Below are 27,380 nucleotides of genomic sequence, written 5' to 3'. Positions count from 1 at the left end.
TAAAATATTCAACACTGCTACAATCTAACTGTAAAAACAATGGATATTTACAATAAAGGATGTTTGAGCAAAAAGAAAACTTGAGTGAAACTGGATCTGTGCTGTCATATGTATTCATCAAAGAATCTCCATCCATCCATCTTCATCCGCTTTATCCGAGGCCGGGTCGCTGGGGCAGCAGCCTAAGCAGAGAGGCCCAGACCTCCCTCTCCCCAGCCACCTCCTCCAGCTTATCCGGGGGAATACCAAGGCGTTCCCAGGCCAGCCGAGAGATATAATCTCTCCAGCGTGTCCTGGGTCTGCCCCGGGGTCTCCTCCCGGTGGGACATGCCCGGAACACCTCACCCAGGAGGCGCCCAGGAGGCATCCTCATCAGATGCCCGAACCACCTCAGCTGGCTCCTTTCGATGTGGAGCAGCAGCGGCTCTACTCTGAGCCCCTCCTGGATGGCCGAACTTCTCACCCTATCTCTAAGGGAGAGGCCAGCCACCCTTCAGAGGAAGCTTATTTACGCTGCTTCCTTCTCCCATCACTCGCGAACAAGACCCCGAGATACTTAAACTCCTCCACTTGGGGCAGGAACTCATCTCCGACCCGGAGTGGGCACTCCACCCTTTTCCGGCTGAGAACCATGGCCTCAGATTTGGAGGTGCTGATCCTCATTCCCGCTGCTTCACACTCGGCTGCGAACCGTTCCAGTGCGAGCTGGAGGCCCTCACCCGATGAAGCCAACAGAACCACATCATCCGCAAAAAGCAAAGAATCTCATGTGCCGTTATTATTATTATTATTATGTGTGGGGTCACTGTTCTCTCTGAAGTCGTTCCATCTCGCATTAAACTTCACTGAAGTCCAGCTTCAATATCCTCCAAGGAACTTTTGACGGGAATCAAAGAAAGAAACTGTAACCTGCTCAAAGTTCAGTCTTCTTTCTTTAAAGAGCAAAACTCAAGTAAAAAGAACAAAGTGTTAGACTTTATTCAGTGCTCACATACATACACACACGTGATTGTGGGGTTTGTATAAAATATTTGTATACTAAATATAGATATTTGCAGGCACGGAGCCCTAGGCAAAGTTTGATCCACTCATCTGTGGAAGAGACAGGGAACATACAAACACTATGATCATTACAGTGTGATGATGATGACTGATGAAATATTCTGTTCAAAGTCAAATTTGTTTCATAGAGATTAAAAGGCATAGCAAAAAACCTGCTGAATGGAGATCCAACTGAACAGCTTGGAAACTACACAGAATACAAGCAGCAACATCAAAGAGGGAGCAATAATAAAAGACAACACATGAACCAAAACACTAGGTTACAGAACTGGACAATCATTAGAATACCCATAATATAAAATGATCACATTATCGTTATTATAGACCCCAAATCACATTAACTACTTCTCACAATATATGAAAATAATACAAGAAATAACAACAGGAAACCAAAGGTTCACAAACAAAACCTGAAAAACTCTAGAACAGTGAGACAGAAATGAACCAAGACCTCAGTGAGACCACGAAAGTGCAGTGATAACAGTCACCTCCCCCCAACAGTACAGTGAGATTGGAGGGTTTGTGAATTTAACAGCTCTCTTCAGCCTGACTCTTTATCTCTGTTAGCGTCATTAAACACAGACTAAAAGCTGCTCTAATCACTCTCGTCTCTACTCCACCTCTTAGACACCTGGCCCAGTCCAGAGTGTTTCTATACACATGCTGCAGCTGATTCAGCCTCTCTGCACCATCAGGACACTGCCCATCCTCACTCTGCACATGCACCACCTTATTTATCATTTCCACCTGCAGAGAGAAGAGAAAGAGCAGAGGGGACAACAAGTGGCAGTTATGCACTTTAAGTTAATTTCATGGTTTTGACTTACAATTTAAAATAATTTATGTTTAATAAATCCATTGTTGTTTTTAAACACGCATTTAAAGGTTCTACATAATGTGTCCAGGATGGAACCAATGTTCAATCTGTTGTTTAGGTTTGACAATATTTTACATGCCACACTCGGTAGAGGGCAGCATCTTCCCTTTCTCAGTCTGTGGATAGACATTTGGGGATGTGTGCAGCAAGGTTTGGGTACAGAGGGTGTTTTTATTAACCTCTTCAAGTTAATGCGGCCAATGGAGCATGTAATTAGTATTTTATGTGCTGGTATGAAAATAAGATGTTTATTTGTGACAGACCTGTCGAGTTTATGTTATTTATGTGTAATACAGTCGTCATTTTGTAAAGGTCAAATGAACTGATTGTGGATGTTTTGTGTTGGTGAATAATATGTTTTAATGTTTACTCGCTATGACAACGCCTTAATGTGAAAATTGATTATTTTATGTTGCTTTGTACAGTTTTGTACAGTTCTCATGGCATCTAATAAATGCCAGTAGGAGTCAAGAACACCTTGTGTCTGTCATTCTACTTGGAGGGAGTTACATCCAGTATAAAGAGCAGCAGGGACTTTAGTCCCATTCAGGGCAACAAGGTGGCTCAGGTTTGCACTATGAATTAAGTTCAACATACCCAGGATATTTTTCCATTATCTCTCTTTACTTAACCTGACTTCTTTTGGAGTATTAGCTTAAAAATCTACCCCAGATTCCAGCCTTCATCATTCAAGTCCAGCCTATTTGAAGCTGGAAAAATTCTGGCTGAAATGTTAACTGTGTAAATCAACATTTAACTCAGTATCATGTCTTTATCATCAAGTCATGGCAGTGTAATTATTATTCTATTAGATTAATATCACAGTTTTCAGTCGCTGCCTCTGTGATATGTAACAGGACATAAGACTATGATTTTTACTAATGCTCATCAGATAAAGACAAAGACTTAAGATGGTCATCTGTTTCTGAAATATCATTGGACTAATAAACATGACCGAATGTACTGAAAGAAAGACACATGTACAAATGTGATTCGTGGATGTCGGAGCTTCTGGTCTGTAAATGTCACATGGATAATAAATTTAATGACAGTTCTCTGATTTCAGGGCTATGACAAAAATGAAACTGACCAGGTGTTTAGTTTTGAAATGAGAAAACAAAGTCTGAGATCAGATTTAATCCTCCCACAGTTTGATGAGTGAGGACCAACGTCTCTATAAATCTGTAATGTCAGTTGGATTTCAAATGTATTTCATGTAGACATGAACACAATAAAAACAGTCATTGTTCTCTTTGTGTTCTTGTCTCATAGGCTTCACTGAGAAAAGAGGTACTGAGAAAGCTGTAAATTTACAGGAAACACTGGAGTTTTTCTTTAATTCTTCACTGTGTTAATTATAGTACTGCTGAAAGTACCATGGACTCACTCCAACAATTTATTTACCTCAGAGTCTCCAGTCTACAGTGTGGGCTCTCCACCAGATCAGACAGCTGCTTCACATCTGAATCCTGAAGGTTGTTTCTTCTCATGTACAGTTGTCTCAGATAGGAGGATTTCAAAGCTGATACCAGATAATCACAGGCAATCTTTGACAAACCACAGTTTTCCAATCTGAAGAAGAAAAAGAATTAGTTCATTAGTAAGTTTCAGCTTGAAGTCATTCAGTGTTTCATTATCTGTTGAAAGACGAGGAAGGTTAAAAATCTAGAACTATATAATCTTCACACGATGCCATACTACTGAACTTTTATTTGTTTGACTCAGATTTTGTACAAAAGATTTTGCTTTTTATTTAAATGTCAGCTAGATTTTAAGGTAGAATGGAGTATCTATGGAGTATGGATCCTCAGTGTGGATCAGTATAATATCAGCCTGATGTCTGCAGTTTAGTGTCAGCACAACTTTCACATCATATTCATCTCAGCACAACTAAAACATGCTGACTGACCTCAGAGTTTCAAGTTTACATCCTGGACTCTCCAGGAAACCACACAGATGCTTCACTCCTGAATCCTGCACATCAGTGTTGTTACTCAGGTCCAGATGTTTCAGATGGGACAGGCTGGACTTTAAGGCTGAGACTAGAGAAGCACAGCTGACCTCTGACAACCAGCAGTACTCCAATCTAATTTCAATCAATCAATCTTTATTTATAAAGCACTTTTCATACAAAAAAAATGTAGCACAAAGTGCTTTACATGGTTAAAAGCAGCCCACCCCACCCTCCAACTCAGTCGCCACACTCTCATTAACATAAACGATGTGAATACACGCATATCCCCCCCCCCCCACACACACACACACACACTTAAAGAGGAAAATTGGGCTGGGTTCGCATGAGCCAAGTGAGGAAACACTATAACAGGGAGCCGTCTGCACCGGGAGCCGGTCACAGACCGCAGCCACCAGGCTGGGCACACAGCAGGAGGGAGGCAAAGAAGCCCCCCAGCCAGGCTGAGAGGACCCCAGAGCCCCAGCAGCCACGGTCGATCACAGCCCCGGTGCAGAGAGCGCCCTCCGAGGAAACACTGGAGATATGACACAATAGGATATATACAGGGTAAAATGATAAAATAAATAAGAACGGGATACAATATAAATATAAATAGAGTAAGAAGATTAAAAAATGAATAAGAATAAAATCAAAAAATATTAGGTAAAGCCTAAATTAATAATAGAATAACAGGATAGAATAAATAAGCACAAAATAAATAAACGTTAAATAAAAGCTAAATTAAAAAGGTGGGTCTTGAGCCTGTTCTTAAAAACATGTACGTTCTCTGCGGCCCTGAGCTCCTCCGGCAGGCTGTTCCACAGACGAGGACCATACCACTGAAAAGCTGCCTCTCCGTGAGTATGTGTCCTGACTTTAGGGACAATCAAAAGGCCAGTACCAGAGGACCTCAGGGTCCGCGAGGGTTCGTATGGTAAAAGCAGATCTGAGAGATAAGAAGGCCCAAGACCATTAAGACATTTAAAAACCAATAAAAGAACTTTAAAATCGATCCTGAAACACACGGGGAGCCAGTGCAGCGATTCTAAAACCGGTGTAATGTGGGCCCGCCCTCTGGTCTTCGTCAGCACACGAGCTGCCGAGTTTTGTAAAAGTTGTAAAGTTGAAATATTATTTTTAGGAAGACCAGAGAGCAGGGCAGTAATCAATGCGACTGGTAATAAAAGCATGCATCAGCATCTCCGTGTTGGCCCGAGAGAGAATAGGGCGACTCTGGCTATATTTTTTAGATGATAAAATCCAATTTTGGTTACATGTTTAACATGTGGGATAAAACCAAGCTCAGAGTCAAAAATAACACCCAGGTTTTTCACTTGTAGCGAAGGACATAGTGAAAATGCCTCTAATTTAGACAAGAGTTTCTCTCTCTGAGCCTCAGGACCGACGATTAAAACTTCAGTTTTGTCCTGGTTAAGCTGTAAAAAGTTTTCTGCCATCCAAGATCTTATATCTAAAATACAGTTAACACATGTCATTTTATGGATCTTAGAGGAGCATGTGTCCATACTCACCATAAAAGTTCTGTCTGAGAGATAGGAAGTGAACCAGTTGTGTACAGCACCAGAGAGGCCCACCATGTGTTTCAGTCTGTTTAAAAGAACAGCGTGGTCTACTGTATCAAAGGCTGCGCTTAGATCCAGTAGCACCAGGACTGAGAGCTTTTGGGAGTCCCAGTTACATCTAAGATCATTTAAAACCTTTAGGAGAGCCGTCTCTGTGCTGTGGTTCACCCTAAATCCAGACTGGAATATCTCCAGGATCTGTCTATCATTGAGAAAATCAGTAATCTGAGTAAAAACAAGTTTTTCTAAGACTTTACTTAAAAATGGTAAGTTGGATACAGGTCTGTAGTTATTAAAATCATTACAATCCAAATTGCTCTTCTTCAGAAGGGGCCTCACCACCGCCGCAGGCAGCAGGGAAGACACCCAACTGAAGAGAGCAATTCATCATGTATAAAAGCTCAGCTTCAAAAAATCCATAAAGTGTTTTAAAGAGTGAAGAAGGGATTGGATCTAAAAGACATGTGGTGGGTCTCACTGTGGAGAAAACTTTCTGAAGGTTCTCAGCATTAACCAGGACAAAGCTGTCCAGTGTCTCCTCAGGTACAATCGAGCCCTCAGATGTGTTTAAAATCATATCGGGATAAGATAAAATATCAGATCTGATGGCGCTGACGTTTCCCCTGAAGTGGTCTGCAAACTGCTCACAGAGCGAGTCTGTGGGGCTTCTTTGGGGGCTTTTTAAAATCAGGGTTAAATAAATGATCTATGGTGGAAAAGAGGACCTTGGGATTATTTTTGATTATTGATTATTTTGGCGAAGTATGAATTTCTTGAATTCCCTAATGTATTATTGTACATTTTAAGTTGCTCGCAAAATATTTGATGGTTGATAGTATTTTTATTTTTCCTCCATCTCCTTTCTGCTGCCCTGCATTTTCTTTTGAGTTTTTTGACTTCTTTGTTTCTCCAGGGTGATGCATGTTTTACATTAATCTTTTTGGTGGTGAGTGGAGCAACGGAGTCAAGGCTTTTCTTCAGTTTTCTGTTAAAATGATTAAAAATCTAATCACAGGGTGCAGGTAAAATCACAGGGTAGCATTCGTCTAAAACCCTGGTAAAATTTGCAGCCACTTCAGAGGTTAGATAGCGCCTCCTCACAGTTTGCACCGAGGTCTCCCGCTGAATAAAACCGGCGATGTTAAAAAACACACAGTAGTGGTCAGAGACAGCCAAGTCAATTTAAGAATAAAACATGTAAAAAAAGTTTCAAACATAAAGATTTGAAATATAGTAAAAACCAGTCAGTGAACTGACCTCAGAGTCCCCAGTCGACAGTTTGGACTCTCCAGTCCAGCAGACAAACACTTCACTCCAGAATCATGCAGCTTATTGTAACTCATGTCCAGCTCTGTCAGATGGGAGGATTTGGACTTCAGAGCTGAGGCCACATTGTCACAGTGAGCTTCTGAGAGTCCACAACCAGCCAGTCTGTGGTTAGAGAAAATATAAAATGTGTTTTTATAACAGCAGAAAATCTGCATTAGAAACACAAGACTGAATGTATATGAAGATAAAATAGAGTGACATCATAATCTGATGAACATCTGCTCCTCACATCTGTGTTTCAGCTTCTCTTACTGTGTTTGACATGTGAAGCTTTAGGGGCAAAGCTGAGCTTAACGTCAGGTTTGCATCCTGGTAAATAAATTGTTGGAGTGAGTCTTGGCCAAACCAGTACTTAGAAACAGTCTTACGATGTGAAGTATCTTCAAACTCAGTCACCTTGAGCTCCCATCTAACTTGGATTGAGTATGCACACAACACCCTCAGCTCTTCTGCTAACAGTTTATTTACATTTGAAGTTTCTTTAAATTACCATCTTGACTGTAATGTCCAGTCAAGATGGTGAAGTGGTCCCATCTGCGACACTGGCATTGTGCCTGGAAATAGATAAAGGCTGTGTTTCTCAGATTGGTAGATAAGAATTGGCGCATGGAGAACAAGCAGAGGACTGTCTACCTGTTTAAGAAACCTGCTAAACCTGTCAGCGGCTGTCAGTGTCTGATCCTTGGCTCTGATTGGCGGTTAAACATGACACAGTACCACTGTATTAAATTAAATGATGCACAATTGTACTGTGTATAGTGTCAAGTGAAAGTGAGCTAATGAAGATTTGAATTAAAGTTAGAAATAAGATGCAGAAAGAAACCTGCAGTTTCTGGCCATTCTTAGATTGCAGTAATTCTTTGCAAGAATTATCTGAATTACAAATACTAAATTTATGAGAATCCATTAAATTATGTTAAAGACCCATAAACACACACTGAAATTCAAACCTCATTGAAGCTCAGATATTCAGCTTTGAAACAAACTTAATTTGGACTTCTTCTTCTTCACATGTTTATCTCAGCACAACTAAAACATGGTGCTGACCTTAAAGTCTCCAGTATACAGTGTGGACTCTCCAAAAAAACACACAACTGCTTCAGTCCTGAATCCTGCAGGTCGTAGTTGCTGCTCAGGTCCAGCTCTCTCAGATGGGAGGGGTTGGACTTCAGAGCTGAGTTCAGGTAATCACAGCTGACCTCTGACAATCTGCAATTTGTCATTCTGAATGAAGAAAAAAAGATGTAGATATTTAAGTTTCATTTTTTGATGTCCTCATCAGTGAGGTTATTTTTTTTAATCAACAGACTTATTATCATGAATTATCATCAAGCCTTCTGTTAACATTAAGATTGAATCAAACTTTAGACACAAACAGGAAGAAGGTCAGACTCCAAACAAACCTGACCACATGACCTCATCTCTCTGAGGTGACCAATAATTGGAGTATGAACTTTACAGAGGTATTCGAATGAGTTTGTTTTTATCTTAAATTTAAGGAACACAGGATTTTTGACAGTTTGGGATTAATAAAGTTTAACCTGACTCAGTATTAATGAAAAGTTAAACAGATGGATAGAGGTTCAACCAGTAATCAAAACTGTACAGTTTTTGGAATCACTTGTACCAGGTACTGTACATAGCATACATTTTCACTGCTATGCTGATGATACCCAACTCTGTCCATGAAGCCAGATAACACACCCCTATTAGTTAAACTGCAGGAATGTCTTAAAGACATAAAGACCTGGATGGCTGCTAACTTTCTGCTTCTTAATTCAGATCAAACTGAGGTTATTGTACTCGGCCCTGAAAATCTTAGAAATATGGTATCTAAGCAGATTCTTACTCTGGATGGCATTACCTTGGCCTCCAGTAACACTGTGAGGAACCTTGGAGTCATTTTTGACCAGGACATGTCCTTCAACGCACATATTAAACAAATATGTAAGACTGCGTTCTTCCATTTGTGCAACATCTCTAAAATTAGAAATATCCTGTCTCAGAGTGACGCTGAAAAACTAGTTCATGCATTTATTACTTCCAGGCTGGACGACTGTAATTCATTATTATCAGGAAGTCCTAAAAACTCCCTGAAAAGCCTTCAGCTAATCCAAAATGCTGCAGCAAGAGTCCTGACAGGGACTAGAAAGAGAGAGCATATTTCTCCTATATTGGCTTCCCTTCATTGACTCCCTGTTAAATCCAGAACTGAATTGACAATGATGCTTGTCTTTTTGAAAACACGCATGAGACATACTTTCATTGTATACTGATCATTGTTTTATATCTGCAGTTTAGTGTCACTACAACTTCCAAATCATATGCATCTTAGCACCCAACTAAAATTTGGTGTCTGACCTCAGAGTTTCCAGTTGACAGTGTGGACTCTCCAGAAAAGCACACAGAAGCTTCACTCCTGAATCTTGCAGGCTGATATTGTCACTCAGGTCCAGATGCTTCAGATGGGAGGGGTTCGACATCAGAGCTGACAGCAGAGTAGCACAGCTGATCTCTGACAACCAGCAGTCCTTCAGTCTGAGTGAAGAGAAAAAAAAACACACACACACTAGTAAATCATCGATTAGCTATTAAGATTTGTTCTCATCAATGTGATTTTCTCAAACACCATGCAGGTCAGACACTAACCACACCTCAAGCAACTGCAATATATGACTTCATCTTTGTAAGTGCAGAACACTAAAATCATAAATATTACAGTTATCTGAATGTGTTTCACTTTGTCTCAAATGTAACAACCAAAGCAGTTTGAGTAAATTTGAAAGAATAAATCATGTAAATTAAAATCTAATTAGCGATGCTATTCTTTCAAGTATCTGTAACATTATCTGTAACATATGGGGCGATCGTGGCTCAAGAGTTGGGAGTTCGCCTTGTAATCGGAAGGTTGCCGGTTCAAGCCCCGGCTTGGACAGTCTCGGTCGTTGTGTCCTTGGGCAAGACACTTCACCCGTGGCCTACTGGTGGTGGTCAGAGGGCCCGGTGGAGCCAGTGTCCGGCAGCCTCGCCTCTGTCAGTGCGCCCCAGGGTGGCTGTGGCTACAATGTAGCTTGCCATCACCGGTGTGTGAATGGGTGGATGACTGGATATGTAAAGCGCTTTGGGGTCCTTAGGGACTAGTAAAGCGCTATATAAATACAGGCCATTTACCATTATCATCACATATTTTTCCACACAATAGCATTTACTAAAGCTATCTATACTACAGGCTCAATCCTAATCCGTACCTTAGTCTGAGGTTCAAGATGTGTGTGAGGATGATTTAGAAACCTGATTTTAAAGACTCTCAGTAATTAAATGAATCCTGCTACAGTCTGACAATAAGTCAAAAGAAAAAAAACAGTTGCTTGGTCTTTTGGATTCTGCAGGTCGTAGTTACTTTTGGTAAGGAAAAATTTCAAAGCAGACACATCCTGAACATCCTGAACATATATGAACAGAAATAAGTTTCAAACTTTCCACCAAATATCTGAACTATAGAAAAATAACAGCTGCAGTCAGTGTACTCACCTCAGAGTCTCCAGTCGACAGTTTGGACTCTCCAGACCAGCACACAGAACCTTCACTCCTGGACACGGCAGGTCATTGTAACTCATGTCAAGCTCTATCAGATGGGAGGGGTTTGACTTGAGAGCTGAGGCCACAACTTCACAGTGAGTCTCTGAGAGACCACAAGAATTCAGTCTTCAGTTTGAGAAAATATTAATATGTTAGTATAAAAGCAGAAACTCTCCATTATAAACACAGACTGAATGTATATGAAGGTAAAAGAGGGTAACATCATAATATGCAAACATCTCATCTGTGATGGTGTGTGAACAATTTGACGACTGAGCTCTAAAATTCTGATAAAATACAAAATAGCACTTTATTACAAATGTCCGACTAAAGAAAAAGTAACACATGGGATATAAACTTAGCACAAAAGAAAAGGAAATTTGTGTTGGTAGAATATTCCTTTGCTATAACTGCTTCTTGGCAATAGATCTTATACCATGAAAATCCTGACTATCTTTCCCTAAATGTGGCCCATTTCTTAGGAAATGAAGAACAATCCATTTGTGGGTAGAGCAGCAGATTTGAGTATGTCGGTTGCAACCATGAAAAAATCTTGCCAAATCTTCTATGCCAGTGCCAAACAGCTTATTCTGTTATTGACTCTTCTTTTGAGCTTCTAGTAGCCCAGGTGCTGCTAATCAGGTTCTTGATTGGTGCCTGTGAGCATGAACCCTGCTACGGTGGTCAGTTGATGTCTGCTCCAAGTATACCATATTTAAATGATTTGGTTAAGGAGAAACTATGCTGACTGCTGCACCAATCGGGTAACAGCTTTCGGTGGAAGCAGTGTGATAGTGTGGGGCAGAATCTTACTCACTGGAAAAATAAGGCTTTGCATTATTGGAGGAAATCTCAATGCAGAGAGATACTGAGATACTGTAACCAGTGGCAATCCCATATCTCCACAGTCTGGGCCTGGACTTATCCTCCAGATGACAACACTTGCACGCACAGAGTGGGGTTTATCAGCGACTACGTTTGGGAGTGGAGAGGAAGACCTGTCCGCAGTCCTAACCTTAACCTCATTGCACACATGTGGAATCAGCTTGGTTGTGCTGTCCATGCCAGTAACCAATACAACCACATTGGCTGACTTGTAACAAATGCTATGCCACACTAGTGTGTGACCAAATTGGTGACCAGGATAAGGTGGAGCCAGGCTGTTGTGCCTGTGTTTGGTTCTTCTGCATGCTAATGAGCTTTAAATTTCCCCGAAATGGGCCAATTGTTTCTTCAAACATTCAATCCAGGAAATGACAGCGGAAAAAGTAAATACCAGAGCAAGCTGTTTGGCATTGGCAGAGAAAATCTAACAAGTGTTTCATGGATGCAAACCACATAGTCAGCTGTGCTGCTGTAACACCAAAAGTGTTAATTTAATTGAAACGAGGAGTGAGTGCATATTTGGAACAGGTGGATGGATCAGGAGATTTATACCTTTTAAATTTAACTTTATCATCTATGCCTCAAAAATTAGCCACCTGGAAACAATGGGTTATAGCTTGTTTACTATTTCAAATGATTGGCCTGCCAATGATAACAGTCATAACCTGGCATTGGTGAAATGTTGGGGACTTGGAGCTGATCAGCCTACAGATAGAGTACTGGGGGGATTTACTGGGACCTGTAGCTACTGGAAGATCAAGACTGAATGCAGTCAGACCTGGCCATGGGCTACAGGCCAACAATGGACAGGTGTTATTGTTCCAACTTTTTTATCAACTTTTAGCCAGTGCTATTGATCGTTATGGCCCTCATTTGTTCTCTTTGTGGATGATGATCAAAGATTCTAAAGGAGAGGGCATGTAAAAGATCCACATCTCGGGCTTGGAATATGTTTGTTTTCAGCACTGCAACTCTAGCAGTAATTATTATTTATTTGGTTTGGTAGAGGCTGGAGATGCAAACTTCTAATTATTTTTCTGAGTAGAATTGAGTACTAAAACCTGGTACTAAAGAGGCCCTGAAATTAAATTATTAAAGACTGAAGTATCAATAAATTTTGACTTTGCAGAACATTTACGGAGAAATTCAGTTTTCAATGCTCACTTCATAGTTCATCTGTAGTTGTCTAAGGATCTTGGATAGAAAAGCATCTGGACTTCCCCTCTGAGAGGTGAAACATGAAACCTGAGACTAACTAAACTACTAATTAGCACTGATCAATAATGCTAATGATCAGATCTGGACTCACCGAGCTTTTCTGCAGTTCCTCACAACCGGAATAAGTCTGCGTCGTCCCTCCAATGATGTGTTGTACTTCTTTAGGTCCAACTCATCCAGAACCTCCTCTGACATCTGCAATATGTGGGCCATAGCTGAGCAGTGGATCTCAGAGAGTCTCTCTGATCTGTTCTCTGACTTCAGGAACTTTTGGATCTCCTGATGTACTGAGAGGTCGTTCATCTCCATCAGACAGTGGAAGATGTTGATGCTTCTGTCAGGAGAGATTTTATCACTGTTCATCTTCTTCAGGTTGTTGATGACTCTCTGGATGGTTTCTGGACTGTTCTCCGTCTGACCCAGCAAACCTTCTAAGAGTCTCTGGTTGGACTCCAGACAGAGGCCATGAAGGAAGCGGACAAACAGGTCCAGGTGGCCATTTTTACTCTGGAGGGACTTTTCCATGGCTTGTTTAAGGAAAGCATCCAGAGCTGACCCACTGTACTTTTGTCCCAGGAAGTCCTCCAACACCTCTGTCTTCCTGTTGGTGAAACAGTGGAACATGTAGACTGCAGCCAGAAACTCCTGAATGCTCAGATGAACAAAGCAGTAGACTGGTTTCTGGAAGATTACAAACTCTCTTTTGAAGATCTCTGTACAAACTCCTGCGTACACCAAGGCCTCTGTGACATCCAGACCACACTGCTCCAGGTCTTCTTGGTAGAACATGATGTTTCCTTTCTCCAGATGTTCAAACGCCAGCCTCCCCAGCTTCAGAAGAACTTCCCTGTCAGCCTCCGTCAGCTCCTGTGGACTCGTCTCATGTCCCTCATGGTACTTGTTCTTCTTCCTCTTATTCTGAACCAGCAGGAAGTGTGAGTACATGTCAGTCAGGGTCTTGGGCAGCTCTCCTCTCTGCTCTGTAGTCAACATGTGCTCCAGAACTGTAGCAGTGATCCAGCAAAAGACTGGGATACTACACATGATGTGGAGGCTCCTGGATGTCTTCATGTGGGAGATGATTCTGCTGGACAGCTCTTCATTACTGAATCTCTTCCTGAAGTACTCCTCCTTCTGGGCGTCAGTGAAGCCTCGTACTTCTGTTAGCCTGTCAACACATGTAGGAGGGATCTGATTGGCTGCTGCGGGTCGGGAAGTTATCCAGACGAGAGCCGAGGGAAGCAGATTCCCCTGGATGAGGTTTGTCAGCAGCTGGCTGACTGATGACTTCTGTGTGACATCAGACAGCAGCTTCCTGTTGGTGAAATCCAATGAAAGTCTGCTTTCATCCAGGCCGTCAAAGATGAACAAAAGCTGAGAGACAGCCAGCTTCTCTGCTGTGACCTTCTGTAATGTTGGATGGAAAACATGGAGCAGCTCCAGAAGACTGTACTGCTCATCTCTGATCAGGTTCAGCTCCCTGAATGAAAGCAGAACCACCACACTGACATGTTGGTTCTCCAAGCCCTCTGCCCAGTCCAGAGTGAACTTCTGCACTGAGAAGGTTTTTCCAACACCAGCCACGCCGTTGGTCAGAACCACTCTGATGGGTCTCTGTTGGTCAGGTAAGGCTTTAAAGATGTCCTGGCACCTGATTGGAGCGTCATCAAAAGTCTTTTTTGAAGTTGTCTCCAGCTGCCTCACCTCATGTTGGGTATGAACCTCTTCACTCTGTCCCTCTGTGATGTAGAGCTCAGTGTAGATGGTGTTGAGGAGGGTTCTACTTCCTGTTTCATCACTTCCTTCAGTCACACGCACACATCTCCTCCTCAGATTGATCTTATGTTCATCTAAAACCTCCTGCAGACCAACATCTGCTGACAGAAAGAAAAACAGAAAGAAAACTCTTCAATGTCTGAACAACCAGAAGTCCAGTTTTCAGAAATGGGTCCATCAGCAGACAGATGTTCAGTCTTACTTTGTACACAGCTGCTCTGACTGGCTGTCTGCAGTCCAGCTCTGGTTCTGGATCTTTTTCCACACTGGGGACAGGACGAGTCTCCTGATGAAGCAGACTGGTCCCAGTATGAGGAGAAGCACCCTCTGCAGAACCAGTGTCCACAGCTGGTAGAGACTGGATCCTTCAGGATGTCCTGACACAAAGCACAGCAGGACGGCTGCTCCTCCTCACAAACACCACTCCTATTACTTCTCCTCTCTCTGTGAACAAATATTTTCATCATTTGGTGTAAGTGAAAAAGATCTAGATCTGACAAAACATGTAAAATCCTGGACAGTCACTGTGAAGGGTTAGTGTGCAGCTACTTTCCTGTTTTAATTCAAGACTTGAATTAAATTTATGCTTCCTTTAGACCTTTTAAAGACATGCTCTACTTTAAGCTACTGGCATCCAAAAGTATCAAATTCATATTTTAATGAGCCCCCTTGTCTCTTTTTTTAACATAAAGGATTAAAACAACAGATTTAGTTCAGAATTCATAACATTTCGATATGACTCGAAACATCTCTCCCTCACAAACTAAATCACCTCGAAACCCATCCATCCATCCATCCATCCATCCATCCATCCATCCATCCAGTTTCTTCTTCTTCCGCTTACCCGGGGCTGGGTCGCAGGGGCAGCAGCCTAAGCCGAGAAGCCTCTCATCCCCTTCCCACATAGCAAAATTGGCATGGCCCGGATCTGGCCCACACAATGTGCTTACATATGGCCCACATACGTAAGAATGACTGCCCTTTGGTGGCCCTGATCTGGGCCACCAAAGGGCCGTCATTCTTTGCGCTATGTGGGCCATGTCTAAGTTGTGCGCAGCCACGGGCCAGTTGCACACACACACTGCTGGCCCTGTGCTGGCCCAGAACAGTTTCAGCTCTGGCCCCAGATGTCAGCCTAATGTGTACCTTAATCAAGCCATGTAATGACAACATGTGCCGGAACATAATAGTGCAAAAGTAACATGAAACTCTGTTCAGATAGTGAATGGACTGATTCTTATATAGCGCTTCTCTACTCTCCCGGATTACTCAAAGTGCTCTATACAAAATGCCACATTCACCCAATCAGACACTTTTTCTAAATTGAGTGCTTTCTAACTACATTCATACACATTCATACTCTTGACATGCAGACTGGAGGAGCCAGGGATGGAAACGCTAACCTTCCGATCAGTAGGTGACCTGCTCTACCTCCTGAGCTACAGCCACTGAGTGATAAACCTGAGTAAACCGTCACTAGGTTTTGGATAAAGTGTACACTCAGAAACCTGTCAAACCTCTATTTGAAACATTAGCTACCATAGCAGTATAGTATTGCAACATGGCATTTTGGGTCTTCTAACTAAAATAGGAACATAAATAGTGCCATCATTGTCAGACCTGGCCCACATCTGGTTGACATACACCATACCATGATATCAGTCAGTCAGAAGTGCCAGCTTGATGACGAATCCGGGCCAGACCTGTTTTCTATGAGCCTGGGCCACATAACCCAAACCACAATCGGGCCAGATGTGGAATGCCATCACATAAACAGTGCCATCTTGCCAGGCCTGGCCCATATCTGGATGACATACCACTTACCATGCCAGAAGTCAGCCAGCAGTGCCAGCTTGATACCAGATCCAGGCCAGACCCTGTCTGCTATGTGGGTTTGATAGATGAGTCTATCAAATCTGATCCATAATCCTCTATTCCCCAGACTCTGCTTCCTCCACTGAAATATTCCTTCTACTGCCCGACAATGTTCTCAGTCGAAACTAGCAGTTCTCCACCCGCACTATACACAGTGCGAGTAGAGCACTGCCTTTCCCTCCTGAGTCACCTGAGAGATTGTCAGAATCTCTTCGAGACAGTCCAAAGGTTATTTCCATGGCCTCTTCAAACTTCTCCTACACCCAACTTTTTGCTTCAGCCACTGCCCGAGCTGCATTCCGCTTGGCCTGTCAGCACCTTTCAGCTGCTTCTGATATCCCATAGGCTAACCAAGCCCGATAGGACTCCTTCTGGTGGCTCCTTTCACCTCTGGTGTCCACCATTTGGTTCGGGGGTTTTTACCATGACAGGTACCAACCACCCTGGTGCCATGTGCACTTATGGACACCCTTATGTTCGAACATGGTGTCCGTTATGGACAAACTATGGTCCACAGAAGTCCAATAACAAAACTCTGCTCAGGTTCAGATCTGGCAGGCCATTCCTCCTAATTACGCCCCTCCAGGTCTCACTATCATTGCCCAGATGAGCGTTGAAGTCTCCCCGTATGAGTCCCCAGATTTAGCACCCTGCCTAGGTACTCCAAGAAGGTTGGGTACTCTGAACTGTCATTTAGCGCATAAGCACAGGTGACAGTCAGCACCCATTCCCTAACCCAAAGTTGCAGAGAACAAACCCTCTCGTCCACCGGGAGAAACCGCAACATGCAGGCAGCAAGCTGAGGGGATACTAGGACACGCATCCCAGCCCGCTGCCTCTCATCAAGGGCACAACTTCAGACTGAGACCAGACCCTCACCAGGAGTTTGGCTCCAGAGCCCAAGCCATGCATTGAGGTGAGCCCCACTATACCTAGTCAATATATCTCAACCTCATGCACTAACTCATGCTCCTTCCCCATCAGAGAGGTGACATTCCATGACCCAAGTCACTAGTTTTGGTAGCCAGGGATTGACACATTGCACTGGATCCCAGTGTACTTCCGACCCAGCCACTCCCTCAGGGAAAAACTGGTTCATCCCAAAGGCAAAACTCCCAAACACAAACTTAAGGATGTAGTATATGCTGTCCAGTGCAGTGTGGAATGCTTATATCTTTATAAATGCATGGCACGACGCAGAAGAGCAGGACAGGTGACCTAAATAAGTAACGTGATAGGGTGAGGCACAGTCTCACAGTGAGACACACTATTGATCATGTGAGTCTTTCATATGATGTTTGTGATAATAACATTATTTTCTTCTTTTCTTCTTCTTTTTTCTTTTTAAAAAAACAACAACCACAAATTAAGAATCAGGCAGGATAATCTCCCAAGTTAATTCTTCTCTCTCTCAACTAGAAATCATTTGCAGCAAATATCTGAAACACAGAAATACATTCCATATTTCCAGCTTATCATACTCTCTCCAGAATCCACCTTAAGAAAGTTACACTACATTTTAAAGCAGAAACAGGATCTACTTAATTTACACTGTTGTATATATAATATGGCATCTCTGGGATAAAGAGATTAAAAATAAGTCAGTGGCAGTTCTCTTACTTTGTGTCCAAGGCTCTGGGTTCATTACTGAAGGCCAGTGGATCTGCTTTGGACTGCTTACTGTTACATTGTGAAGAGTCGGCGCCGTCCTTCTCATTTTCCACACAATTATTCATTTTCTACACTTTAGTATGAGAGGTGACTGTGAGCTCAGGGCCTTTGTTTGACCCCAAACTCTGAGCTGAGGGGAAACATCGAGTTTTCAGTTCCAGAAAAGCTGATCAGAGGTGGTTCAGGCCAGTGGTCACCCTGAAATAATGAAAAAAGCAGTGATCAGTGCAATAGCGTGAAAAAAGCATCTGTCAGTTTAACTTTTGTGTGTGTCCACTACATAAATGAAACATAAATGAATGGGCAGGGTCTCAGGAGGACGCGAATGTGAGGGTTTTTCTTAAATCACAGGAAGGGAGAAAAGAACCATTTAGATGTTAGAGAGACAGATTTTTTTAATATGAGACACATTCAAACACTAAATTCTGAGACATTTGTCCTACATTTCAAAATGTTGCTCCAAATAATTGAATGACTATATTTCAATATGTGAACAAATAATGACAGAACACAGTGTCATTCAAAGCTATTGCACTCATCTTCATTCAAATATTCACGACATCTCCAGCATAGGAACACCCATGGTCAATGGTAACTTTATTGTCCCCAGTGGGAAATTGATTTGCGGTATGTCCGCTATCGTGTAATGCTCAGAGGACGGTCTGAACATAATACAACAGAGGTTGTCTTCCACAGCACCTGCCTGTTATAAAAGTCCACAAGCTGGACCTTAGACCTCCCTGAAATCTGACCAGCCACTTTAACCAGGTTACTAAGTCTAGTCTTATTGATCAAAGACAAATTACCATACCAAGTAGTAGAGGAGGGAGACAACAACCCTGTGGTGAACCAGTAGAGAAATTTAAAAAGTCTCAAATCAAACTAACGCGATTAAAATCAAGTTTAAATTGATTAAGAAATTTATCGGCTAAGAGGTGTGGCTGGATAGTATTAAAAGCTGAAGAACAATCAATAAATAAGAGCCGAGCATGAGCTTTGGCCCCATCCAGATGGTGATATAAGAAATTTAATAAAGTAGTCACTGCATCATCAACACCTCTACGAGGCCTGTGTGCAAATTGTAGTTGATTGATAAGCTTTTCTACCTGCTGCAGAATCTCCTTCCTTATAAGTCTTTCAAAGGACTTCATCACTAAAGATGGCAACAGGCCTAAAATAATTTAATGATGTAGGTTTTGTGTTTTTGCAGCTGGAGAAATAATTGAGTTTTTCTGGACCCTTCTGTTGCTGACATGATAAAAGAAAGATGTACGAAAAGATGCCGCATAATTGCTCAGCACACATTTTGTAGCACATATTATCAGGCGCTGGACTTTTATTAGTCATAATTGTTTCAAAAAGATTTCCCACCCATCTTTCATCAAAGGACAAAGCTTTAATAAAAGCTTTTTTTCTTTCATAAATCAGCCTTATAAGAGCTCTCGAAGACCATGTTTGTTATTAGGGTTAGATCTCTTTTCACACCATTTCTGATTAATATATAAACACACTCCTCCTCCGTGAGATTTCTGGGTAACTCCGGGGTCCCGATCCAAACGTATGGGAAACCCGAAGCCATTTAATTCCAGAGAATTAGGGTCAGAATCCCTGAGCAAAGTCTCTGTGAATACCATTAGACATGTATCCCTGTGGACACGTAAATGCATGACATTCAAATGCAGTTCATCCAGTTTACTCCTCAGAGACTGCACATTAGCCAGGATTATTGATGGCAAAAGGAAAACGACTGTATCGTATTCGCTTTCTCAATCGCTGTGTAGACCTCCCTTCTTACACCACTTCCTTATTTTGACTTTATTAAAATCTAAAGTGCTCCTGTGATTACTGGATAATCCAGGGCTGTTAAACACTGAAGGGTGAAAAGAATCCAGAGACGGGCGATTCCACTGAAGATCCAGAAGAAACTCCCGTGAGTATGTAATTGTTTGTGAATGACAAAGACTTCGAACAACTGTCAGGATTGCCAATAAAAAAAAAAAAAAAAAAAAAACACATTCCACAGAGCACAAGCCGATGCTTAAGGATTTCCTCGGGCTCAAAATCAGACAACAACATAACTAAAAAAGCAATAAAGTTAAAAAAAAACCTGACAACTGGCAGACACAGACAACCTGCTGGAGCAGTGCCCCCTTTCAATCTATGACCAATCATGAAATGACAAATAATTCAAAGCTTCATAAAAATTAGTTTGATTATTTTTTATTTATCAAATAACAGTGATTTCTATAATAACGTATGGCAAACTCTTCTAAACCAAATGGATCAACTGAGCTCCTCCACACACATTATCTGAGGAACAGGTCATAGAGACCCATGAAGAGCAATTACAATATAAAACTATAACTATAACACCAGTGCTGCAAATAAGCTGAGAGCAACGAGACAGGAAGTAAAAGTAATGCTGCCAAAGATCATTCATCTTGTGAATTCACGATCATCACAGCAGTACTTTGCACAGTGAAGGATCAAAAAATGATTTGATCCTCTGCTGAATTTGTATGTTTGCTCACTAAGAAACGAACAGGTCAGACGTTTATGGAAGTTTTATTTTAATGGGCGAGAGACGAAAATACACAAAAGATTTAAACTGATTTGCATTTCTCTGATTGAAATAAATATTTCGTCCACCAACAAAACATGACCTACTACTTCCCAGAATTTTGGCTTCTGCAGATTGACACTGTACATAAAGCAGACCTGTCCACAGATTCAATTTCTTTCCTCTCCACCACCAAGGACAAGACCAAAAAGCCATCAAAGGAGGTCAGGGACAAGGCTGTAGACCTGCACAAGGCTGGGATGGGCTACAAAACCATCAGTAAGACCCTCGGTGAGAAGGGGACAACTGTTGGTGCCATTATTCTGAAATGGAAAAAATATAGTGACCATCAATGGACCTCGGTCTGGAGCTCCGTGCAAGTCGTTGTGTCGTGGAGGAACCACACTACGTTGTAACAGATGGGAGGGAGTTTTTCTGGATTTTTGGTCGATATCCTGTCTCTCTCCGTTGAAATGAAACTTCCACACAAATTAGAAACTGTTCATTTCTTTGTAAGTACAAAATCAGCTGCAGATCTAATAATTATTTCTCCCGCTATACTGTACTGCTTGTGCTGCTGTTAAACTAACAGCTGAACATTAGAAATAAGTGAAACTTGAAACACATGTTGGTGTGTTCAGGTCTGACACAACATCCAGCATGTCAGTGGCAGAAAAAGGTAACAGACAACAACAAAGAAAAACAGATACACCAAATATACATTTCCTTACTTTTCTGTGCCAAGCTTACCTGGAGCTGTCACCACGCCACATTCATGCAGGGGGACTTCTGCTTTGCTTTAGGTGCCGTACTGTCCCGAGCATTTTTCAGGCATAATATCAGAATCATCCATCCATCCATTCGCTTCCGCTTATCCTTTTCAGGGTCGCGGGGGGCGCTGGAGCCTATCCCAGCTGTCATAGGGCGAGGGGCGGGGTACACCCTGGACAGGTCGCCAGTCTGTCGCAGGGCCAACACACAGAGACAGACAACCATTCACACTCACATTCACACCTAGTGACAATTTGGATTATCCAATTAACCTATCCCCACAAGCTGCATGTCTTTGGACGGTGGGAGGAAGCCGGAGTACCCGGAGAGAACCCACGCAAACACGGGGAGAACATGCAAACTCCACACAGAAAGACCCCGGCCTGATGGTGGAATTGAACTCAGGACCTTCTTGCTGTGCAGCAACAGTACTAACCACCGTGCTGCTAATATCAGAATCAGAATACCTTATTAATCCCTGAATTCATGTGTCAGTCATCCATAATAAACACACTGCATGTCTGTGCACGTTTTTCTATCTAAAGTCAGGTTTGACCGGTTTGCTCTGATACATATTAGCTGTCTCACACAGACATGTAGAGAATCACCTTATTCCTGTCATGCTTCACTAACAGGTGAATGTTTGTTTATTTTCAGAGTTAATAAAGAAATGTGCATCCTGTTCCTCTCTGTCGGGATTATGGAAAGGTTTTAAGACTAATTTGAATAGTTTACATGTCTGTAAAATGCAGTTATTGGTCTTCACTGCAGTGTGGGTGAGGATTGCTTTAGCCATTTGAAATTAGTCTTTGGTTTCTTTCTGTATAATGATGATGTTGCAAACGTATTTATTTTTTCTTCCCCTTATCATGTGGATTAAAATAGATCAAAAAAAATAACAGTTTTCCTAAAATGTATATGCAAAATTCTTTTTATGGCAAATGTTTTTCAATGTTTCGAAAAGACTGAGACACACGCTGATGCCTGCAGACTGATCCTGGAGGACATCCGTCAAAGACACAGACTTCTGGATACTCCCCTGGGCTGAAGGATGCTTTGAGGGACTATAGCTGGTGATGGAGCCAGAAGGCAGATTTTTCTTCGGCCGAGTCCCATTTTAATACTTTGCTATGGAGCATTTTAGTAATTTGCACCTCATCTTGTTGCAGTGTTGCATTAGAGATCCAGTAGCATAGTTTTTATCGCTGTGATATATTAAAGTTCAAAGAAGTGTGCGTCACATGCTTTCAGTGTTGAGTCGAAATTCATGTTTGTAACTGTCCAACAATAAGAAAACGACTTGGTTAGAGATGTCAAAAGTGCCTCGAACCAAAGACCTCTTTTCCTTCCATCTCCAGCTACACTCGAAAGTAATTTGTGCACCTGTGTGGTTGTTAGAAAGGCTTGTTTTCTACCAGCACCGCCACGTTCTTATTAAATGTCCTCAACTACATCTGTGATCGTTTTCACGTGCACTCACAGAGAATGGAACAAAAGGCACCAACATCCAAAGACGAGCAGAAGCAATGACAGGATCTGCTGTCTGTGAAGCCTTTTTAAATCTAAAGTCACATCAGTTTATCCCACCATGGGAAATAACCCCAGAAGGCCCTTTAAACAACCCGAGGTGCACCTAAAAGCACCGTGAATCGTAAATAACCATATAGGTGCGCAAAAATATTTCCAGGGTAGCCGGCGTGAACTTGGTGATTCGAAAGCGGTAAGTGGGGCTAACCGGAGGCGCTTTCACATGCCACAAACGAAAACACAAGTCAGATTATCAAACCGGAAATAGCCGGCGTGTTTATGCTTTTATAGGAGCCGGTGTACGTGGAGAAGACACGGCCATGTGCTAAGCGGTCCTTACGTGGAAACAAGGTGAACATCGTTCTGTGTAGCGCGACCAGTTTACACCCGAGAGACGAGCCTCCTGGGCGGTTGCTATGGTGATGGAGTCAGATAAACAGACTCCAGCTGTAAACCAGTGTCACCGACCGCACGATCTGATATCGTCGTGTTGGTGTTGTTCCAGGATCAACACTGCAAGTGACCAATCAGAATGTTGTGACGTAATGCCTTTGCGACTTCGGGAAAAACCGCCGTAAAACAAAAAACTGTACTTAAGCTGCAAGAAACCGCCTCTGTCCGCCGATCAACGGACCCTGACCCTTTAATAAACGCTGAGCAGAACTGATGTTGTCCTTGCAACACTGGAATTTCATAAATGCACGAATGTCTCGGCGCGCCAAAGAATAACGTCACAACAACGTGATTGATCACTTGCAATGTTGATCCTGCAACAACATTTACTATGTTTATGTTTTACTACGACGATATGAGATCACCAGTTTAGATATCGATACAGGAGCCGTGTCCCACAAATCCCGCTCACCCCCCCCCCCCCCCCCAGGAAGTGATTAAAACACGCAGTGTTTAAAAAACAGAATCTTTTCAACAAGTCAAACACAGTTTCGGGCTCACTCTGATCTGTTTCACCCACCCTTCACCGAGTCACGCAGGTTTAAAAGACGGAATAAAACACTGTGATAAGAAGCGCAGGAGAAAGCTGAAGTAACACTCACCCTGCTCCAGGCTCGACGTTTCTGCTTCCTGCGCCCTCACACTGCCCCGTCAGCGGCTGCTTTCTCCTCCCCCTCCGTTTACAGGAAATCAGATGGATTTCGGCAGGCGTGTGTGAGAGAGATACGGGAACTTTAAAAACTTCTGCACAAGAAACATTTCCCCCCCCAAGTCTGAAGATATTTTTTAAAGAAATTTAAATCCTGCAAACAAACTTCAACACGGGATTCAAAGCTCCTGTCACGCAGGTTTTTACTGGTTTTACTTCAACCTAAAGCTTTCAGTGCTGAACCAGCGTGAAAAATGCATCACAAACACAGAGTCGCGATGATAATGATAGTACAGACGAACATCAGCAGGCTGTATGTTTAAAGTTACTTTAAAGGTGTGTATGACATTAAATGCGTGGAAAGGATCCACACACAGTGTTTTATCTCACCCATCCTTCGTGTCCAAACCTGACAGGTACATTTCCCCATCTTTACTTTGAGTTTCTATTTCAAGTCATGTCCTGTCTTATTTTGTAATCCTCTGTACTTTCCACATTTTCACTTCCTCTTATCTGTAACTTTGTCTCATTTTCATCACCGTCATGTCGTTCTCGCGTGTCGTGGCAGTGGTCAGATCATCTGTGAAGGTAAACATGTTTAAAATGTGAGCGAGTTGAGATGAGAGAGCTTTTATTACAGTCGAACCTTTCTTAGTTTATAGTCCTCTTCACTTCCTGAGTGACCTGCCCCACAGAAACAGGCCAGTTTCACAGCATGAGCTGTAGTGTGCGCCTGGAAGATGTTTAGGCTGATTTCTGGGGCTTTTCCTCGCCCGGGTCGTTTGCCTCACAGACTCTCTGTCAAAGTATGCACTGGCAGCCTTACATAAACCTTCTGGGTGTCTCTTGTGTCCGGCATTTATTCCTGTTTCCTGTCATTTGCATCGCCACAGTTGGGTGGCAGGCTGAGGTACAGCGGGGAAAATAAGTATTTGACACATCAGCATTTTTATCAGTAAGGGGATTTCCAAGTGGACTATTGACACAACATTTCCACCAGATGTTGCCATCAAGCCAAATATTGAAGTCATACAATCAAATCAGAACATATAAGTATACAAGTTAAACCATAATAAATAAAGTGAAATGACACAGGGAATAAGTATTGAACACACTTTATTCAATACTTTGTAGAAAAGCCTTTGTTGGTGATTACAGCTTCTAGACGCCTCTTGTATGGATAGACCAGTCGTCTGCATTGCTCAGGAGTGATTCTGGCCCATTCTTCCACACAAACGGTCTTTAAATCTTGAAGGTTCCTTGGGCCTCTTTTATGAACTTTAATCTTCAGTTCTCTCCATAGATTTTCTATGGGATTTAGGTCAGGTGATTGACTGGGCCATTCAAGCAACTTGATTTTCTTTCTTTGAAACCACTTCATTGTTTCCTTGGCCTTGTGTTTGGGATCATTGTCTTGCTGAAATGTCCACCCTCTTTTCATTTTTAGCTTCCTGGTAGATGGCAGCAGATTTTTATCCAGAATGTCCCGGTACATCTCTCCATTCATCCTGCCTTCAATAATATGAAGTCTGCCAGTACCCCTTGCTGAAAAGCAGCCCCAAACCATGATGCTTCCACCCCCAAACTTGACTGTTGGTATGGTGTTCTTGGGGTGGTGAGCAGTGCCATTTCTTCTCCAAACATGGTGTGTAGAATGACTGCCAAAAAGTTCAATTTTGCTTTCATCTGACCATACTATAGTCGTCCAATAATCCACAGGCTTCTCCAAATGCTGTTGCGCAAAGTTTAACCGAGCCTTGACATGCTTTTTGTTCAGCAATGGAGTCTTGCGTGGTGAGCGTGCATGGATGCCATGGCGGTTCAGTGCATTGCTTATAGTTTTCTTTGAAACAACAGTACCTGCTGATGCAAGGTCTTCCTGAAGTTCTGTCCGAGTGGTTCTTGGCTCTTGGAGAACCCTCCTGATTATTCTTTGGACTCCTCGGACAGGGATCTTGCGTGGAGCACCTGATCGTGGCAGGTTTATGGTGAACTGATGCACTTTCCATTTCCGGATAATGGCCCCCACAGTGCTCACAGGAACATTCAGCATTCTGGAAATGCACCTATAACCATTCCCATCAAAATGCTTTTCAACGATAAGATTACGAAGATCTTGAGAGAGTTCTTTGCTTTTACCCATCATGAAGTCTTTCCTGTGTGCCTTCTGGGTAATGAGGAGCCTTTATAGGCCATCAATTAGGACTAAAGCAGCTGATATCAATTAGTACTGATAGGGGACAGGATTTCTCTATCAATACTGACAGATTTCAGGTGATCTCCTGGCTTTCTATGTCATTTTGCCCCTTGTTATCTCCATGTATTCAATACTTATTCCCTGTGTCATTTCACTTTATTTATTGTGGTTTAACTTGTATACTTATATGTTCTGATTTGTTTGTATGACGTCAATATTTGGCTTGATGGCAACATCTGGTGGAAATGTTGTGTCAATAGTCCACTTGGAAATCCCCTTACTGATAAAAATGCTGATGTGTCAAATACTTATTTTCCCCGCTGTATGTAGTGTTAGCAGAGGCTAATGAAGCTGCAGCAGTACCCTGGATAGGGAAAGCTGACAATCAGCACCTTCAGTGCCCCCTCCCACATTTACATTGCTATACATAGTTTATTGTTCTAAATGTCTCACATGTTCTGTCATATTTCCAACTCTTCTCTCTGTATTTAACAACTTCTGTCTGAAGTCCTCCCACAGTCTGACTCCTGGTTTGTTTTCACACCTCCTAACTTCACCTTTATTAGCTTTTACATCCATATCTTTCTTTTCATGACACAGAGATGAAAGAGTCGTCTCTCACTGCAGCTTATTTTTATCTGCTATCATCAACCTCATTCACATCTCTCACACGCTCAACAGTAATTATTTACAATATTAGCAGATATTAACAGAAATGCCACCCACCTGCCCTGAAGCTACTGGGATAAAACAAAAGCCATCTTCATGCTACAGACCTCTGGGCCCGTATCCCTAAAGAATCTTTGTGCAAAAAGTGGCTCCTAGCGGCCAAATTCTAAGAAAATTCTCAGAGTCATGATGTTTTCTTAGAATTTCCCCTAAAAGTGACACGACAATCCCAGTTAATATAAAAGCTATTCCTCAAGATTCCTAGCGCTTAAAAGGGCTCCTAAGGCGAGATCTGCTACGAGCAGGGAAGAGGACTTTTAGTGGCTTAGGAGTTCCCCTAAGCAGCTGCACAAAATGGCCAACAGAAGAGGCAGGAGAGATGTCCTGCAAACACTGGATGACAGGGAATTATTGAGACGCTACAGATTGGATCGTGCAGGAATCATGTTTGTGGTGGATCTCCTTACACTGTAAACCCCAACAGTCTACCTGACTTATAAAGTTTGTGGATATAACAATTAAAATTCCTCACAAAGTTGAAACAACTTAAAACTTTTCTGTTCGGTTAACGATTCAAACAGTTATAATTGTACATGGCTTAGAAGTTAAGAGTAAATACTGCTTTCTTAATTATGATTTTTGAGTAAATGTTTTTTTCCGAGCTCCGCATGTGGACGTCATGACGTCATGACGTCTTCTCTCTTCTCTCTAACCTGAACGACGTTGACAGAAAATTCTGTTCAAT

General features: G+C 42.3%; 1 protein-coding gene across 4 annotated transcripts; it reads right to left on the bottom strand.

Moving 5' to 3' along the window:
* Positions 1–1,284: 1,284 nt before the first annotated feature.
* On the bottom strand, positions 1,285–23,782 carry LOC146626030 (NACHT, LRR and PYD domains-containing protein 12-like). Of its 4 annotated transcripts, none has more exons than XM_085363148.1 (11): positions 23,723–23,782; positions 17,759–18,007; positions 14,466–14,707; positions 12,579–14,364; positions 10,337–10,510; positions 9,167–9,343; positions 7,853–8,029; positions 6,734–6,907; positions 3,849–4,025; positions 3,344–3,511; positions 1,285–1,809 (listed from the first exon to the last, which is right to left on the bottom strand). In XM_085363148.1, the coding sequence occupies exons 2-11, from the start codon at positions 17,872–17,874 to the stop codon at positions 1,800–1,802; spliced, it is 3,201 nt and encodes a 1,066-aa protein (XP_085219274.1). In that variant the 5' UTR covers positions 17,875–18,007; positions 23,723–23,782; the 3' UTR covers positions 1,285–1,799. The 4 variants fall into 4 exon arrangements, with proteins under 4 accessions (XP_085219274.1, XP_085219276.1, XP_085219275.1 ...); XM_085363150.1 differs by having other exon boundaries at positions 12,579–14,361; XM_085363149.1 differs by lacking the exon at positions 23,723–23,782 and having other exon boundaries at positions 17,759–18,262.
* Positions 23,783–27,380: the final 3,598 nt, after the last annotated feature.

This window comes from Diplotaxodon limnothrissa, linkage group LG9, assembly GCF_057381915.1.
Source record: "Diplotaxodon limnothrissa isolate DT_005_m linkage group LG9, D_limnothrissa_male_GT1.1, whole genome shotgun sequence".
In the NCBI taxonomy this organism is placed as follows: Eukaryota; Metazoa; Chordata; class Actinopteri; order Cichliformes; family Cichlidae; genus Diplotaxodon; species Diplotaxodon limnothrissa.
This window is presented reverse-complemented; position numbering and strand designations above follow the sequence as displayed.